The sequence below is a fragment of the Perissodus microlepis genome, chromosome 9 (assembly GCF_051167445.1).
Source record: "Perissodus microlepis isolate ML-2025 ecotype Zambia chromosome 9, ASM5116744v1, whole genome shotgun sequence".
Lineage (NCBI taxonomy): Eukaryota > Metazoa > Chordata > Actinopteri > Cichliformes > Cichlidae > Perissodus > Perissodus microlepis.
The window spans coordinates 16,396,155-16,410,300 of NC_140469.1; the positions used below are offsets into that span (position 1 = coordinate 16,396,155).

The window sequence follows — 14,146 nt, forward strand, 5'->3', positions numbered from 1 at the left end:
TTATCCACAAACATTTCAAACCGATTTTTTTTTTAAATTTTCTTTTATTGTTGTGCAGGAATACAGGACTACTTAATTGCCAGACAAAGAAAAGCATTGTGGATTTTTAATTTCTGAATTAAAAAAAACTGTTAATGCAAATAACAGAAAAAATAAACACATACAGTTCAATAAAAAAAAAAAAAATCATATAGAAAGGTAAGTTATGAAGCAGAAGACAGTCTTTTCCATTTTGCAAATGTGACCTACAAACCAAAATGCTGCATTTACTGGTTTCTCAAGTAATCCCCACTTCCAGCTTAATGTGAATATAAACAATAGTTTTTTTTTACAGTAATTACATAAACAAACACAATTGTGTCTGAGAGTCAAATTGAGTCACTTAAAATCCAGTGAACTGTTCAAGTTTGTCAGAAAACTGCTTACTGACTTTATTTAAGGGATAATTTTAAGGCAATATAAAGGCTTATTTTGTAAACTGACAGAAATCACTTTAATAAAGAACAGTGGTCCCTAAATCTAAAAAATAGAATCTGTTATGGATGTACTTTTTTTTTAATTATTATAAATACAGGTAAAATAATACCTTGTTTCAACCAAAATCAATTTTGAGTGGAGTTCCTTCTCAGCTGCTTGCTTTGGCTTCACATAACAAGTTAATCCATTTATACTGCTTCCCTTTAGTAAAAAAAAAAAAAAAAAGAAAGTTACAATGGTTAAGGCAACTGAATGCTTCTATGGGAATGTTTCATAGGAAAGAATCATCAGAAGGCGGTGCGTAAGAAAAGCCCACAAAAGCGTCATCGGCTTCCATAACACTAGCGTTGACAATCGACTGTTCTTGAGACCAGCACACTGAGTTGGGGACCATCTCCTCTGTGAACTCAGGATCGAAGTTTGAGATATCACTGACAGAGCTCTGTTTAAAAAAAAAAAAAAAGAGTGCAGAGTGCAGAGGTCACATTATCATTCATGTAAAAAAATACAAAACATCATCACAGAGTAGGTCACCTAAGGGTGACTTACTCCCGTGACAGAAAAGCATTGTTTCAATTTTACACTGTGCTCCAAAAAGACACGGCAATCATAAAAAATTATAAATGGAGTTGCCAGTTTTAAAAAAAAATCAAGACTTGCAGTTGTACAAACAACAAGATACCCCTGCAACAAAGCTTACCTAAGCGAGATGTGACCTTTTCATTGTGTCAATACTCTGTTAGATTGCATATCTAATTTTGTTGGACTGCATGTATGTGCACGCTTGTTACAAGTTTATTCTTGTTTGTTCTTTAAGAATTACTATGAACTAGATCTACTCATACTATAAACATGATAACTCAAATATTAAAGCTACTCTATTTCCACAAAGATGTTTTTAGTCATTCAGTGTGATTAGAATAGTATATAAACAATGTACTGTACAGAACGTCCTGTAAGTCTATACTACTGCAAAGCCAAGAGAATTATGTCTTGTGAAGAGTCAAAATAAGTGTAAAATACCCAGGCGGTTTTGATTACAGGAAAAAATATTTACCACAAGTGGTGTAAAAGGGGGAGGGATCTTCTTCTGCTCAAGGTCATCCCAGTTGATGGAAGAGAAGAAGCTGTGTCTTCTGATCTCAATCTGAAAGTCAAGAGTAAATAAACCTCAACATGATTTTTCAGCTAACAGAGCGTGAAGAGAAGAATGACACTCATTTTTAATTAGTGTTAGAGACAGTGACACACATATACATTAAAGGTATGGGCCACTAGAGGGAGCTCAAAAGTTACAAATTCTGTAGTGAAAATCGATTTAATAAATGACACATACAAAGTCTTCCCTGTATCCCAGTCTGCGCTTGCCATCTTTCTCCAGCAGCCCGTCGAGGAGAGACCAGGCTGTGTTGGAGGCACCGGGACGCCTGGTTAGCGGCTTGTGGAGGATGTTGTCATACATCTCGTGTGTGTCCCTGCTGTAGAAAGGTGGCTAGGATATGGGGGGGGGAAGAGAAGTAGAGGTTTATAAGTGAGTAGGAAAATGTGGCAACTCATTGAAATGTTTCAACATTTATCACTAAAGCAGATTTACAAATCAGAGTTATTTTTGGAAATGTCAAAGTAAAAACTCACTAGACCAAAGAGCATTTCATACAGCACTGAGCCCAGACACCACCAGTCTACTGTGCGATCATACGGCAGCTTCTTCAAGACCTCTGGAGCTAAGTACTGCTCATTTAAAAAGAAGAAGAAGAAAAAAACCCACATAATAATATGACATTAACTCTCACATTTTTCTTCTAGCTTAAAACACAGTTATCAATGCTACAGTTCTTTTGCATATGAAAGTGTATTTTATTCTCCAGTAGTTTAACAAATTACAACACACACACACACAGCGGAAAATTATTAACTTCACTTTTGTAACAAGGTTTTCAATGATTGTCATGTTAAACAAAAGGCTTTCTTGGAACACAAACCTCAGGTGTTCCACAAAATGTAGTAGTAGTGTCCTTCTGGGAAATGCCTTCCTTGCACAATCCAAAGTCTGTGAGTACGATATGCCCCTGGAAAAGGGAGGACATAGGGATGTTTTTAGATAACATGTGCCACACAAGCAGCTCATTATCCCCCAGGACTGAGGATACTATTGTTTACTAGGAATGTTGGCTGCAGCAGTCAGTCACATTCACCGTTTCCTAACTTTCTCAATGAGGCTAGGCAGGAAAATCATTAATAAGACCTAATCCAATCACACGCTTTCTGTCCAGCTGGAACTGGAAATGACAGCAGGAGAATGAAATGTGTCCTGTACATGTTTTATGTAATAACTCCTCCACCAGTTATAACCCTAACATGATATCCAAAAGTGGCATTGAGATATATTTTGGGATTCGTTGAACACTTACCTCGTGGTCAAGAAGGATATTTTCTGGCTTTAAGTCTCTGAAAAAAGTAATTTCAAACACAGTTGCATTTAAACGCCCATATGTTTGAAGTAAATGTAATTTCAATTTAATTTCATAAGCTCTACACTTGAAGAAAGTCTTGTAAAAAAACCAAAAAAACCAAAACAACTAAGTATATCTCATCCTATAACAGCTTAAAGAAACACATTTAGCTTTATTAGCTTGAAGTAATCAGCCTCTCACACTGCATCTTCTTTACCACATTGCTTCAGTTCAGTGAGCTTTGCAGGCATTCATTTATGCACAGCTTTTTTATGATCCCACCATAGCATTTCAATCATGAGTATTAGTTTTTCACATGACTTCACAGAATCACTTGAACTTTCTTTTTCACATGACTGTATCTTGGCTTTACATATTTGGCTTGACTGACACTTGAATAGCAGCATACCTGTAAACAATCGTGAGAGAATGCAGGTATCCCAGCGCACTTGCCATTTCAGCAATGTAGAACTTTGCTCTGGGCTCCGGAAACGTCCTTTCTCTTTGAAGATGAAAGAAAAGCTGAAAAGAAAAAGGTTAGAGTGAACGTTTAATGGAGAACTTAGAAATACTGATATTTCACTTTTGGCATGTTGTGCTCATCTGGTTCAGAGTAAGATTCGGCTTTAATGGCATGCTGATTGTCACGCAGCGCAGCTAAAAAAGCCGATCACACTTGAAGCAGTAACATGCAAAAGCCGCCCTTACTCTAAGTAATGCTATAATCGCTAATAAAAATATCACACATGGAGGTGTGTTAACAGTAAAGGGGGATTTTTTTAAAAGTTTCTTTATTGCTTCATTTCTCAGCTGTTCATGACAGTGTGACTCAATTCTGTGGGATTTTATTACAAATAAAAGTGAAACAACTCACTTCTCCTCCATTGATGAAATCCAACACGAAGTACAACTTGTCTTTAGTCTGGAAGGAATAATGAAGCCCAACCAGGAAAGGATGTTTCACGTTCTTCAGCAAAACGTTGCGTTCTGCCATGATGTGTTTTTGCTGATTGGCACAACAATATATGTGAACCATTATCATACACATATCCAAGCCAAAATACAGATAAACTCAGTGGTGATCAAAGTTTTACCTCTTTCCTGTTGAGAATTATCTTTTTTTGTAAGATCTTGATGGCATAAAACTTTCCATCGTGTTTTCGTTTAGCGAGGAAAACCTGCATCAGGAGAGAAACAGAGCACGTTGACAATTTCATCAACACTGAAAACCAAAATAATTCCTTATCCGATTCTCACTTCCTACATGGAAAGGGCAACACATGCAGAACTAAAACCTGTTGCTTCCTCAACAGTAATGACATTAAAACTTGTCACTGTCTAACATCTGGGATGAAGATAAAGTGAACATATTTTCCAGTATTGCACCAATTACATACCTTCCCAAAACTCCCTTTTCCTATGACTTTTAAAAAGTCAAAGTCTGTGGGCTTGGCTCTGAAAGATAAAATATTTTTAAATTTACAGGCATTTCAGATAGAAATAATTGATAAAAACATCAAGGCCTTGTCAGCTATGTTCTAGTAAACATACTGTGGATTTGCAGAGGGTCCCAGGTTGATGTTTCTGGAGGTAGAGTTGTTCTGTTGTAGAGCAGAAAAAACACAATTTAGATAAGCCAGTGAGACCCACAGCTGCCATATTAACATAACAGCCTAAAATAACTGTCTGAAATATTTATATAGATATATTTATGCATGTATATAAAGGGTTATCAGACAAGATGCTGTCATCAGGACAGGCAAACCATCATCCAAAACTGTTGAAAACTGCTACATACCTTTTCATCTTCATCCTCAGAGGCATCTGATATTTGTTCCCTTTTTTCCATTAGTAAAAATGCCCTCACATCTGGACTGTGAAGTTTAACACAGGACAAGCAGGTAAATAAAAAACATTCTAACAGCAGCAGGTGACAGCCAACATAGTACAACTTTTAATTTAAATAAGCACAAAGCACAGCTAAACAAATCTGAACAACTCATCCTAATAAAGTTAGCATCAGACATCAATATATAATATAGTGTTGTATAATAACAGTAGGAGCTGCTACACTTACTGGTTGCAAAGCTGAGGATGTGAGACGAGTTTTTTGATGAACTCATGTAACCCGGCTCTTCTTTGCTTGATGAACTCTATTTAAAACAAACCTACAATCAATCACTTGCACGCAACAAAGATCAAGCAGGGCCTATTTAGTCAAATGCAAACACCTACCCGGGTCAAAGTTGTCCCCAAATATCCTTTTAGCTGGAATTTTCAAGTTCATAGATGGAAACTGTTTCCTTAACTGTGTTAAAAGCACAACAGAGAAAATTATTTTAGAAGGGAGAAGATTATTGTGACATATTTGTAATTATTCTGAATGATTCTTAATATCATGAAACACAAAATCCGTCCCCCCCAAATCAGATTTGATGGAAGATCAAGATGTTCCACTGCTTACTGTGTTAAAGAGTTTATCAAACTCTGCATATCGCCTGAAGACAAACCATTCCTGTTGTCCAACATTGACAATCACTTTGTAAACCTGAAAAAACAGACAACCATAATTCATGTAAACATTAAGAAAAGTAGCAAGTCCTAATTTAAATGACCATTTCTGGGATTACATTTCCTGCAGAAAAAATATGAATGAACCAATGCACGCACTGTGTAACGCTTTTTCTTGTCCCTTTGCTCATTGTGGCAAGGGATGCTGACATTGGGAAAACTGGGTTGGTCCTCCATCTTAGGGCCGGTCAGCATTCAAAGGTGCAGTAATGTGTCCCCCAGGAAAAGGCTTCAAGTATACGACTGGCCAATCCTCATTCTGGGTCTCTACTGCAAAAGAGGAAAGAGAAGAGCTTACTCTGTTATACAGGAAGTGAAACTGGTCTTGCTCTGCTCACTACACATATCAGCTTGCAGGGCTTACATCACTGCACACTTCAGAGGTGGCAGTCTTTGCTCATTAATCAGATTATATCGGCACAGTATTTGTTGTAACTGCTTTGCACTTTATAAGCACTCAGTTCTCAAAATGGTATCATCCCATGTGTTAGAAACGCTCAGTTTTATTTGGCCAAGAATCAAACATTCATATCATTAAGACATGTTAAATACACAACAGAACAAAATATGTATCACCGGTCTAGTTTTTTTAAAACTAGGTTATGTACACCGTATGTTAAAACGTTGAAGAGTCTAAGTATTTTTCTTCTTTTTTGTGTTATTGTACTTTTTGTCACTATCTGTTACATTACAGGTAATCAGTTTTAAAAAGACGTTATTCAAATGTAGTCTTGTCTGAAAGTCTGTCTAGAAGTCCTTTGGCTGTCTTAACTCTTTCACACATAAAAATGACATCTGACTATAAAGAAATAAAGTTTCTGGATTTTTCCAAGGGTAGCTGCATAGGCAGAGACCACCTTCATTTGCCTCTGATGCACACCCAGTCATTTAGTTCTTTAAGCAGGCTTAAAATATGACAGAAACCATTAGTTTCATAAAAGAGCTTCAGGGGTTACTCCTGCTAGGCTTTTGAGGGGTAAAGAGTTAAAAAGGGAAGGTTGTGGTGAGACTACAGGGACAACAGATGGGTCAGTGAGCTGCAACATGGCAGCAGGTGGGCTCCCTCCTCCTGGGCAACCAGTTAACTCACTCCTTACTGTGAGCATATCCCATCCTCCCTCAGTTTTAATAACATAACACTTAAACATATCAATACAGCACATACTAGCTATTATTTTGCTGTTAATCGTGCCATCTTCTTCCAGATGTCCCTATCCATGCAATCTCTTCCATGTCTATACATCTCACACACATCTCCCCTAACAACTGAGCACATACAAGCCCACAGTGATTCACACACTAGCTCTCAAACATGCTGAGTCTGTGACATTCTCCCTTGTTTGGCTCAGTAGAAAAATTTATTATTTTTTAAACCTTGCAGGGGTTTTTGAAGCCAGAGTTACACAGCAAGCAAACCATTAGAAGGAAATAAATAAAGCAAATTGCTGGGATCCAATAAATTCCTTCCCCTGACTGTTGAATTAACAAAAGGTCAGGCTTTCAGTTGATTTAAGGTGAAGAGGGACAAAGTTCATACTGATAAGTCTTAATGAGTAAATTCTAATAAACTGTAACAGAAGTGTCTTCTGTCTCCAGCTTAACTGGGGACCTGAAACGATCACGTGTACTGTAAATACTCAACACTGTGTGATCTAAGTGAACACACAGAGAGCGGCATATCCTTCTCCGTCCGTTATGTAACGTCTGTTGTTTTACAACAAAGCTCTTTGTCTGCTGCTCTGACTTGACCATTGTCTGAGGTTTGTGAGGTCAGCCTAGTTTTGTTTAGTAGTTTTATCTTTCCGAGCCCTGCTGCTTTCTCAAAACACGCAGAAAACCTGCTCTGTGACAGCTTTCTCCTGCCGCGTACGGATCCTGAGCGTATCCTGAGTGGGCATCTCATTCTGCTCACGTTGGGGTGAGGAAACGGTAAAAGAGCGGCCCTCTTTAAAATGCATGAGTGCAGTCAGAGGGACCTTCATGCCCTCTTCATCACTAGGCGTTCTTTCTGTTCTGTCACGACACTGTAAAACTTTCTTTTTAGTTTCACTTTTACTCACATTTATAAGAACACAAAGAGCCAGTATTACCAGTACTAACTTTTCCCTCTAATACAACTGCTTGTCCACATATGCAAAGCATTTGTTTAAAAATAGAGCTGTAACTAGGAAATATTTTCATTTTGCTGAGACTGTTCAGTCTATCAAAACCCATCAGCCTCAGCCCAAGGTGACCTTTTAATGTGTAATTCTCGTGACACCCGCCACCTAAGATTTAAAAAAATAAAAACAGGTAAAAGCAGGAAAACATATTTTCTGGCGATAAATTAGGATATGTATTGATCTAATTGACTGAATCTCATTACAGAATTGGTGTACACAGATTCTGTAATGGAAAAAAAAAAGGTTGCGTCATTGTGGCTGGTACACACTAAAATGGCTGTGCACATCGCCGAGCTGCCTCACATCTGTGCGTGTTTTTCATGCTTAAATGGCTTGTGAAGCTCACAGGGTAGGACCCGCTTTTTAACATTCCAGAAATTTTTTTATTGATGGGGGGAAATAACATATAACCGTGCAGTTAAACCTACATTTGGAGCCTGACACACGCTGCTACTCCTAAGTATGGAATGCTGCAGCTCACCACACCCACCAGTACGCACTGTCAAGTTAAATAATAAGAAGTGAAAACAAAGAGTGGGAAGCACAATGCGAATAAGAAGGAATGAGACTATTGTTAAACATGTGTCCTCGCCACAGTTTATGCCCACATCACAACATGAATTAACTTGTGATGACAGACCCAAAATATTACCGCCTACTACATGGGATCAAAAAAAACAACAACTTCTCAATGATCATTTCAAACATAGGGATATCTGTGGTTATGTACAGTAAAGCAGAAGCAACACTAGAAGACCACGAAAGCTCAGTCAGGCAAACAGCTGCTGATCAACAAAAAAAAAAAGGCAAAGTTTTGAGGGGATGAAAGATGATTTCTAACCTTTACTCAGACCAGTCTGCGTTGCCACAACAGTGGCAAATCTCTGATAGAGGAAGTGCAGCTTGAGTAGTGCGGGGGGGGGGCACAAACATAGTGCATCAGCACATGACCAAATTCTTACCCTAACCTGACAGTCCAGACAGCTTAGAGACAGCCGCAGTGTCTACTGACTTCCTTTTCGCAACAAACCTGAATCAGTGTGTGCACTGACAAGAAATGACCGGTTCATCAGCTGCAGAAAATAAGAACTCAAAGAGAGCACGCTCAGCAGCCTTAAGGAGCTTGCTCTGTTATGACAGATGTTGAGCTGGCTCTTTTGTAATGTGAGTATTTGTCCCATAAAACCACACATTAACATCAGGGAAGGAAATGTGAACTTGACCTCCAGTCAAAGCAAATGGACAGATGAGATGAGAGTCCACATGTGAGTTTAAATATACTCTTTGGATAACAAGAGGAAACGGAATGATGAAGAGGGATCACCAAGGGAAGCAACCTTCCTGTCAGTGTAAATTTGACTTTTTTGGTGCGTGTTAATATCACACAAGCTTGGATAAACATTCAAGGTGAACATTCATTGTGACAGCTTCTGAAGTCTGAAAGCTACGTAGGGCTATGTGGATGACAGTTCCCTTGAAGACAGCATTGAAAAAGGCCTCGTCTACTATTTCTGTTTCATTCTGCCAAAAGTATCGGCAAAAGCTTACAAAGAGTACAGGTGTACTTACACCGGTACTACTTTTAAATCTGTGCACATGTTACGTGTATTGAGGGGAAAATAATTTCTTAATAATACATTTTCGAGCCGAGGACGTGAGAGAAAAGAAAAAAGAGACAGGGGAGGGAGGAGCTCAACACACACACACACACACACACACACACACACACACACACACACACACTCGCAAATAAACCCCCGGCAGACACTAAATGATAAGCTTCATACACTCTAACAAGACCGCAAATGTAACACAAACTATAAACAATACAGTATTAAGCTATAAGGACATGGTGAGTACTAAACAGTAGATGAGCAAACACAAACACAAGTTAGTAACTCTAAGTGTCTCTCGGCTAAACTTTATTTAGTGACATATTTGAGCAACAAACGGTTAATGTTATAACTAGCATTATATTACTTAACATTACACTGGCACCAGTTCTCCCCATTTGAAGTAAATATTACAGCTACAGCTAGCCAACACGTCGTTAGGAGTTACGTGAACATCACGTACCTTTCAGGATTTTGACGCGTTGTTCCTTTAATTTCGCAGTTCCAGCGGGGATTTTTCGCTCTACGGCAGTTAAGCTGCTAAGGTAGCAAACATTTGTCCAGGTCGGGCAGGGACGAAAGTCCCTAAACCCTCCAAATGAAAGTGTGCTTTCTCTCTCTGCTCACAGCCGTCCGACAAGTGAGCGCAGCAGGAAACATGAGTGTTTCCTGGCCGCACAAAGTTCCAATGAAATTTGTCACGGGACCTCACACGGACAGACGCGACCGCCGTGAAGTACACACTAGACACCACTTTACTTCCGGTGCTGCTTTTCAAAATATAAGGGGGAAAAAAACTTCCTGAATTGATGTCTTTTGCTTAGCCGCTGTGCTAAAAACAAACACATTTTAAGCACTTTGTTTTACTTTAATGTTACCGTCCACCGTATCCTCACGCCAATCATAGTTCTAATTAAACATATTAAACACATCTTACTGTAGCCTCTGAGATAAAAAGCTGTGCTTTCTGCTGGAGACCAACCCATATAATACTTTTGAGTCATTCTATAATTGGGCAGTTTAGGTTTCAAAAGTGGCGAATAAGTGATAATGCATTTATTTTATAATCTATGTATTTAAGAAAAACAAATAATAAACCATAAAAAACAAAAAAAAAACCTTAAATTTGTCCACCTCAGGCATCAAAGGTTCACTTTTTATGAGATATTTTAGTTAGTTAACTAATTAATATTTAGACTTAGACTTAGTCTTAGCAACTTTTGAACCTTACCACATCTAACTTTTCAATAGTCCCACTTTTTTGGTTTATTTTCAAACCTTTTCTCAAATAAACTCATCTAATAATTTCAACCAGTGCAAAGATAATAGATTCAAAGCTAGGAAAAACATTTACGGTTATATTATTAACATGACATGGTAACAGGGTTACAATTTGAGTAACCATTTACACAAGACATAATGACTTATTACATATAGAACTTGTGCTTGTACATAGCTATGATAAATATATATTTCAGACAACAGAAATGTTGTTTATGTTATTTATGTTTACGTATATGTTTTAAGCATGTGTTTGTAAGAGGTGCAAGCTGTAGAATATGATACATGTGATGATGGAAAGTCAAGGATACATGCAGTCATATAAATAAGGGAAGGAATCTTTTCAATTAATTTGCCTTCCTTTGGAAATATGTGTAACAGGGTTGCACTGGTGAGAGCGCAACTCAATCTAGTCAGAAAAGATTAGAAAAAATACAAAGCACATCAAAGAGGACTGACTTCTGGGAGCTGAAATGTTGCATTATTCGTCTTTGTCATTTTCACTGTTTTGTTGATTCCCTTTCCAATCTAAATAAAGGCATGCGTCAACAAAATCCAAACAATACGCATGCATTTAGAACTCATTTTAACTGTTATATTTGACATGCAATTTGGTTATCAAGAATCTGTGATATGTTTGGATTCTTGAGAGATATTTTGTATTTCAAATGCTTTGGAACGCCTTTTATAACATCGATATTTTGTCCCTGAACAGTGGTTTACACAATTTACACAACAATTTACACTGGCCTTTACAGACACAGTCACCTTTAACTAAATTAGCAAATTTGCCAACATTTCTTTAGTTTTATGAGTTTGTTTACACTGGCGATTAAAAAGGCATTTTAAAATAATTTTGGCCAGCTATCCTATAACTCTGTATGCATGTAATTACACAAATGTCCTTGGTTAAAATTTCAAAACTTGTGTTTTAATAAAATCATGACGTTTTGATTACGCAATAAACCTTTTTGGGCTCTTATTTTCCTGGGATAACAAAAACTTCCGGTCATGTTTGCTTGGCACAGCTGGTTTACTCTTATTCTGACGAACCGCAGCATTGAGAAATCCAACAGTTCAACAGCGCCACCTACAGGAAAGAAGGCAACAGAAGCCCAACAATCATAACAGTATTCAAACAGTTGAAGGCCAGCAACTATGAAGTATCCACGATGAATTATTTCAATTATGAATCATTTAATAATAATGCAATTATTAATATTTTGTTAGTTCATATTATTGAATATAGTGCTTCATAAATGTGGTAATATCCTTTTTAACAAAAAAGTGTGATTTAAACTTTCAGTGCTTTTGTGTCTGACCTTTTGTGGTCAACACCTAAACACACTGTAGTCCAGGTCAGACCTGACAGAGCTGATACAAGAGAAAGGCCCCAGTCATGCTCTCCACAACAAATCTGAAGAGCTTACAACATTAAATGTAAATATTTTAAAAAGAAAAGTTTGACATCTACATTTTGACTGAATATTTACATATATTTAATAGCTAATGTGAGAAGTAAATAGTTTTTACTTTTTTAAAAAGTTTTTATGTTGTTGCTGAAATCAGCTGTCCTTTAAGTCATCTTGATAGTAACCAAAACTGTATCTGTATGAGTGTGAATAGTTTTCAGTTTGTGGGCCTCTGCCACAAATTGACAAAAGTAATGCAAAATTAAAAGAAATAATAAAAAGAAATAAAATCAATAATATTATAATACTTCAATGATTGTAATGTGTGTGCTTGACAACATTTATGTGATGTACACAAATACTCTATACAAATCCCACAATCATATATTTGTACATTTCGACATGAAAAATGGCAAAATAAATAAATAATTTTTAAAAAAAATCATATTTTGCATAGTTAGATCTTAACAAGTTCCAAGTAGAGCTTCAACATGCCACAAGAAAAAGTGGGGGTGAGACAAAACATTTTTTTGAGCATGCAATTTATTGGGAACAACACTTAAACTGAAACAGGCTGTTTTACAGCTGATCAAAAATTTAAGACCACATGCTTTTAAAAGGCCAAATCTGGGCACAAATGTGGATTCACTGTCATTTTCTGTCAGGTAGTCACACTGCCATGGCGTTCTGATGGTAAAGGCAAAAAAATCGTTCCCTTTTTGAGCATGGTCGGGTTGTTGAACTGCATAAGCAGGGTCTCTTGAAGCGCGCATTCACTGCTGAGGATTACAGACCAACAAAAGTCAAGTGGAAGACCCCCCAAAATTTTACCAGCACTGAGCCAGAGGATCCAAATGGCTATCCGTCAAGACACTGGACGATCCTCGACCCAAATTAAGGCCGTTACTGGTGCTGACTGCAGCCCCATAACCATCAGACAGCATCTTCAAAGGCCTCGTCGCCTTGAACACCACAGAACTGACCGTTTGGACTTTGCAAGAGTGCACCAAACATGGGACACTGAAAGGTGGAAGAAAGTTTTATTCTCTCATGAGAAAAAATGTAACCTTAATGGTCCTGATGGTTTCCAACGTTACTGGCATGACAAGCAGATGCCACCCGAGAGTTTTTCTACGTGCCACAGTGGAGGGGCACCATATGGGTTTGGGGTACTTTTTCCTTCAGTGGAACAATGGAGCTTCAGGAGGTGCAGGGGCGTCAAATGGCCACTGGCTATGTCCAGGTGTTGCAGAAAGCATCTCTCATGACTTAGGGCCCTCGTCTGTGTGGTAAAGACTGGGTTTTTAAACAGGACAACGCTACAGTCCACAATGACTGCAGGACAACGGACTTCTTCCAGGACAATCTTTCACTCTTCACTCTTTTGGACCATTCTGCATCTTCCCCTGATCTTAATCCAACTGAGAACCTTTGGGGATGGATGGCAAGGGAAGTTCACAAAAATGGACAACAGTTCCTAAGAGTAGATGCCCTTCATGCGTCTGTCTTCACCACTTGGAGAAACGTTCCCAATGTTCCATTTGCCTAAACAAACGTGTGATGGATCTTCAGAAGGCCTGGTAGTGAAGTGGAGTAAAGTTTGTCGGGCTCTGCTCTGGTATAAGTATGTCACTGTGGACACGGTTGCTATAGAGACGCCAGACTCTGTAAAGCACAAGCTATGACAGGATGGATGCAAGAAGATGCAGCAACTGTTTCTGTCTATAATGTAATGGTGAAATTTTGTGGATGAACAAACACATTTTATATCATTCGTTATTAAATGATAAAGAATTTCCTATGATGTTGTCCTGGCTGATAATTAATAAACATTAAACAGCTAGCAGCTGCAACTCTAATTCAGCGATTCAGCATTTCAAATTAAGTTAAAAAACTTAACTAATCCTGATTAGAAAGCCAGATGATGTGTTGTACAAAAAGTTGTGCAGAATCTTTTGCAACATAAGTTTAGAAAACCTAACATCTACAAATCAGGAAACCAGTTTTGTTTTTCCTCCTCTGTACTATGTTTATGCTGTTTGCATAACAGAACATGTGCACACATATAAAATAGTAAAAAATTATTTCAGCTGATTTAATTTTGTTTCTTAAATACTAAAAGTTCATGTAACACGTAACTGTCTCAGACTGACTTGTCTGTGTGCACAAAGGTCACT

General features: G+C 37.8%; 1 protein-coding gene across 1 annotated transcript; it reads right to left on the reverse strand.

Moving 5' to 3' along the window:
- Positions 1-64: 64 nt before the first annotated feature.
- On the reverse strand, positions 65-9,994 carry sgk3 (serum/glucocorticoid regulated kinase family member 3). Its single transcript, XM_084939249.1, has 17 exons — positions 9,740-9,994; positions 5,601-5,771; positions 5,395-5,478; positions 5,166-5,238; positions 5,008-5,083; positions 4,729-4,804; positions 4,482-4,531; positions 4,328-4,385; positions 4,025-4,108; positions 3,805-3,936; positions 3,340-3,452; positions 2,889-2,925; positions 2,460-2,546; positions 2,113-2,208; positions 1,814-1,969; positions 1,535-1,624; positions 65-919 (listed from the first exon to the last, which is right to left on the reverse strand). Exons 2-17 carry the CDS (start codon positions 5,694-5,696, stop codon positions 749-751), a joined length of 1,479 nt encoding a protein of 492 aa, XP_084795375.1. The 5' UTR covers positions 5,697-5,771; positions 9,740-9,994; the 3' UTR covers positions 65-748.
- Positions 9,995-14,146: the final 4,152 nt, after the last annotated feature.